The sequence below is a fragment of the Limulus polyphemus genome, unplaced genomic scaffold, assembly GCF_000517525.1.
Source record: "Limulus polyphemus unplaced genomic scaffold, Limulus_polyphemus-2.1.2 Scaffold3090, whole genome shotgun sequence".
NCBI lineage: Eukaryota > Metazoa > Arthropoda > Merostomata > Xiphosura > Limulidae > Limulus > Limulus polyphemus.
In genome coordinates, this window is record NW_013668700.1 from 71,095 (window position 1) to 76,833 (window position 5,739).

Genomic DNA, 5,739 nt, shown 5'->3' on the forward strand with positions numbered 1-5,739 from the left:
ATGTATATCTATATGGATTCTTAGTGGCAGATCATGTACTTTCATATGGTTTCTTAGTGTCAGATCATGTACATAAATATGGTTTCTTAGTGTCAGATCATGTACATCTATATTGTTGCTTAGTGTTAGATCATGTATATCTATATGGATTCTTAGTGGCAGATCATGTACTTTCATATGGTTTCTTAGTGTCAGATCATGTACATAAATATGGTTTCTTAGTGTCAGATCATGTACATCTATATTGTTGCTTAGTGTTAGATCAAGTACATTCATATTGTTTCTTCGTGTTAGATCATGTACATTCATATGGTTGCTTATTGTTAAATCATGTACATCCATATGGTTTCTTATTGTGAGAATCATGTACATCCATGTGGTTTCTTATTGTGAGAATCATGTACATCCATATGGTTTCTTATTGTCAGATTATGTACATCCATATGGTTTCTTAGTGTCAGATCATGTACATCCATATGGTTGCTTAATGTTTGATCATGTACATCCATCTGGTTGCTTAGTGTCAGATCATGTACATTCATATGGTTGCTTTGTGTCAGATCTTGTACATCTATGTGGTTTCTTATTATCTGATTATTTATATACATATGGTTCTTAGTGTCAGATCATCTACATCCATATGGTTGGTTAATGTTAGATCATGTACATCCATATCGTTTCTTAGTGTCAGATCACCTACATCCATATGGTTTCTTAGTGTTAAATCATGTACATATATATGGTTTCTTAGTGGCAGATCATGTACATCCATATGGTTTCTTAGTGTCAGATCATGTACATCCATATGATGGCTTTGTGTAGAATCATGTACATCCATATGGTTTCTTATTGTCAGATTATGTACATCCATATGGTTTCTTTGTGTTAAATCATGTACATTCATATGGTTGCTTATTGTTAAATCATGTACATCCATATGGTTTCTTATTGTGAGAATCATGTACATCCATGTGGTTTCTTATTGTGAGAATCATGTACATCCATATTGTTGCTTAGTGTCTGATCATGTACATCCATATGATTTCATAGTGTCAGATTATGTACATCCGTATGGTTGCTTAATGGAAGATCATGTAAATTCACATGGTTTGTTATTGTCAGGTTATATACATCCATATGGTTGCTTAATGTCTGATTATGTACATCCATATGGTTGCTTAGTGTTAGATAATGTAAATCTATGTGGTTTCTTAGTGGAAGATCATGTACATCCATACGGTTTCTCAGTGGCAGATCATGTGCATCCATATGGTTGCTTAGTGAAAGATCATGTACAACCATATGGTTGCTTGTTGTCTGATTATGTACATCCATATGGTTTCTTATTGTGCGATTATGTACATCCACATTGTTTCTTTATTTCCGATTATGTACATCCATATGGTTTTTTAATGTTAGATCATGTACATCTATATTTTTGCTTATTGTCAGATTATGTATATCCATATGGTTGCTTAATGTCAGATCATCTACATCCATATGGTTTCTTAGTGTTAGATCATATACATCTATATGGTTTCTTATTGTCAAATCATGTACATCCACATGGTTGCTTATTGTCAGATTATGTACATCTATATGGTTGCTTAGTGTCAAATCTTGAACATCCATATGGTTGCTGAGTGTTGGATCATGTACATACATATGGTTGCTAAGTGTCAGATCATGTACATCCATATGGTTTCTTAGTGTCAGGTCATGTACATCCATATGGTTGCTTAGTGTCAGATCATCTATATCCATATGGTTGCTTAGTGTTAGATCCTGTACATCTTTATGGTTTCTTAGTGGCAGATCATGCACATCCATATGGTTTCTTAGTGTTAGATCAAATACATCTATATGCTTTCTTACTGTCAAATCATGCACATCCATATGGTTTCTTATTGTCAAATCATGTACATCCATATGGTTGCTTATTGTCAGATTGTGTATATCCATATGGTTTCTTAATGTGAGATCATGTACATTCATATGGTTTCTTATCGTCAGGTTATATATATCCATATCGTTTGTTAGTGTACGGTCATGTATATCCATATGGTTGCTTATTGTCAGATTATGTATATCCATATGGTTGCTCAGTGTCAGATCATCTACATCCATATGGCTTCTTAATGTCAGATCATGTACATCCATATGGTTTCTTAGTGTCAGATCATCTACATCCATATGGTTGCTTAGTGTTAGATCAGGTACATTTATATGGTTTCTTAGTGTCAGATCATGCACATCCACATATGTTTTTTTAGTGTCAGATCATGTACATCCACATATGGTAGTTTAGTGGCAGATCATATGTTTTCTTAATGTCAGACTAAGTACACTAGCAACGAATTTTTTTATATGATAGCATGTCTCCTTGGTGTTTGTTTCATCCTTTTTTCAATTAAATATGTCACAATTTCTGCCTTACTCAAGCCAATGAGATACTAAACTCAACCCAAAGAAACACAGTGTATGTCACTTCAACCCATATCTTCACTTAATCAATATCTTTAGGTAGCAAACCGTTTGTAAGTGGGAAAAGTCCCATTTGTATATTATATGCATAGCCTTAATCTGTATATAGAATATTTGTATATTATATGTATAGCCTTAATCTGTATATAGAATATTTTTATATTATATGCATAGCCTTAATCTGTATATAGAATATTCGTATATTATATGCATAGCTTTAGTCTGTATATAGAATATTTGTATATTATATGCATAGCTTTAATCTGTATATAGAATATTTGTATATTATATGCATAGCTTTAATCTGTATATAGAATATTTGTATATTATATGCATAGCTTTAATCTGTATATAGAATATTTGTATATTATATGCATAGCCTTAATCTGTATATAGAATATTTGTATATTATATGCATAGCCTTAAGCTGTATATAGAATATTTGTATATTATATGCATAGTTTTAATCTGTATTATTTTCACTAGTTTAAATTTGTTTCTGTACACTGTCTCTAGACCCGTTACGTTGCTTCTTTCTTGCAGAATGAAATTTTAAGTCTTTATATGAACCAGATGATATACATATATATATTATTTAATTCCCTCAAGCAACTTGCTAATATTAAATCCTAAGGTTGTTCCAAATGTCAGTAAATGACTAAGAACTCCTCATCAGTTAAGCCTGAAAAGCACTTTCTAGCTGTGATCTATCATAGAAGACTTTAAACCCGGATGTATACTACAATACGTCACTCTTTAATCCTTTGGCTTGTGATAGTCATTTTATTTCTATTTTATAAAGTTTGTTAACTAAAAATACTACAAAAACCAGTTTGTTGATTATGAGCTGTAACTTAGCCTTTCAGTCATTTTAAATTCAGTGTCTTATCCTGCCAACAAACTCTTTATATTCTAAAATCTAAATCCAAACTGTTCAAGGTCTACTACATCACGTGATCGTTCAAACAGCGTGTTTTGGGCCACCTGTCGCTAGAGCTTAAGTGCTCCTTTTAATGACTCGGGTCTTTTAGTGTTTCTTCGATACCCATTTAAACGAAATATGTTAAATCTGACGGAAACCTTTCATGTGTACAAATCATCAAAGTTGGAATAAAAGGACCAGCCATATAAGATGTGATATTTGCTGAAAGAAATAGATAAGAATAAAAAAAACAACTTTTGATTGATTTTGATTCATAATGATTGAAATTACAATGATTTTTCAATCTGTATATTTTAACTTAGCAAAAGAATCATGAAAAATTAAAGGTTTTGTTGAATGGATACAGCTGCCATTTGACGACAATATTCTTATTGATTTTAATCATTTTAACAGTTGTGGAAGCGAAAAACTATATATGACCATTTCATTACATCTGCGAGTTAAGCTCAATTATATTCACTGATCGGTACAAGGTGATGTGTCTATACAGTATATACTATTTTATTTATTACATATTTTACTTTGTCAACAAGAAGCCCCCCCCCAAGTGGCTTATAACGCTAAAAACTGGGTTTCGATACCCGTGGTGGGCACAGTACAGATAACCAATCATGCTGAACAGTAAACAAGAAAATTATTTAACTACTTTTTTTCTTTAATATTTATTATTTTTCATCTATAACACATATTGTATTGTTCTTCATATGTGATGTTAAAATGTTTAGAACTGTTCAAAAACAGCATTTAGAACGGGTGTGGCAGTACATCAGATTTGACCAAAAGTTAGGTCCTATATAATCATAATATTGTCTTTAATTCTTATTTAGCAGGAGCCATTTTATTTTGTTGTTGTTTTCCATCAGGAGACAAGGAACCACTACTGTGACTAGACATCAGAGATCTGGGGAAAGAAATGTTAATATTTACAACTTAGAAATATGATAAATCGGGGTTGTAATACAGCTTGCTGTTGTATTCAGAGTTTCAAGCGTTGTGTTTTGTCAGTTTTATACGCATTTCCTAATAATAAACGTTCATAGTTACAATACCCCTAGTTGACAGGACAACACGAGCGAAGAACTTATTTATTGAATATCACCTTATCCTCACTGCGTCAGCGACAAGTGGACGGACTTACAAGAATAAAATCTGAAGTTCGATTCCCCGTGGTGGAAAGAGCGAAGATAGCTGATTAAGTAGCTTTGCACTAAAACAAACAAACAGATATTGCATGAGAAACTTATTGATTTTTAAAGTTAGTGATTCTGATGACTGAATTTACCAGAATTTAAGCCAAAATTCTACGGAATAAAACAGTCCGATGATACTTATTTAAAGCGTTGCTTTATGTATTGGCGATAAATGAAAAGTTATTTTGTTTAAAATGATGTTCTTCAAATATTTTTACTGTAGGAGGTAACGATACGTCGAATGGTCAGTAAAGAAAACCTGGGTTTGTGTTTTTCTTCTGGTTTCTCAGAAGAAGCTCACACAAGTGTCTTTATAACTCAAGTAAGTTTTTATGGTTTTACTTTCTTAGTTGACGTTCATTCTTTAAAATCAAAATATCTCGTGTTTATGTTTTTTTTATGTTTAGAGTTTTATGATCCTCTGGTTATCAACTTTCAACTCATTTATTCTAAAAGAGATGTATTTAAGAACAAACTAGTTCAAAACAGCTACTGTTCTTACAAAACTCAAACGTAAAAGCTGGCTTCTGTTGACAGATAGAAGAGGGTAGTCTTGCTGAAAAAGATGGTCGTCTTCGGGAGGGAGACCAGGTGCTGCAGGTAAGGCCAACCAGGATTTTATAAAGTTTCTAAATTAAAAACCGTGAAATTAAAATCCCCAATCATGTCATGTGTGTCCATCATAAATTCCCCTATTTCTTTTAGGATGATGTCCCGTCATGATGGCGTACTTGTTTCTATTATTATGCTGATCATGTTTAACATGTTGATGTACTTATAGGAGTGGTTGTTAATGCTAGGTTGGGCAAGTGATTGACTCGTCTTAAAGGTTACGGAAGGAGTAAATGATTGACACTTCTGACAGGTTATGGAAGGAGTAAGTAATTAACACGTCTGACATGATACGGAAGGAGTAAATGATTGACACGTCTAAAAGGTTACGGAAGGAGTAAGTGATTGACTCGTCTTAAAGGTTACGGAAGGAGTAAGTCATTAACATGTCTGACATGATACGGAAGGAGTAAATAATTGACACGTCTAAAAGGTTACGGAAGGAGTAAGTGATTGACTCGTCTTAAAGGTTACGGAAGGAGTAAGTCATTAACATGTCTGACATGATAC

At 32.8% G+C, this 5,739-nt stretch overlaps 1 protein-coding gene across 2 annotated transcripts in view; it reads left to right on the forward strand.

Moving 5' to 3' along the window:
- Positions 1–5,739, forward strand: part of LOC106468632 (E3 ubiquitin-protein ligase PDZRN3-like) — a 46,905-nt gene that overhangs the window by 34,464 nt on the left and 6,702 nt on the right. For both annotated transcript variants that reach the window (XM_022396977.1, XM_022396978.1), the window contains exons 3-4: positions 4,841–4,939; positions 5,155–5,217. In XM_022396977.1, coding sequence (XP_022252685.1) covers positions 4,841–4,939; positions 5,155–5,217 — 162 coding nt within the window. The remainder of the gene's footprint in view (positions 1–4,840; positions 4,940–5,154; positions 5,218–5,739) is intronic.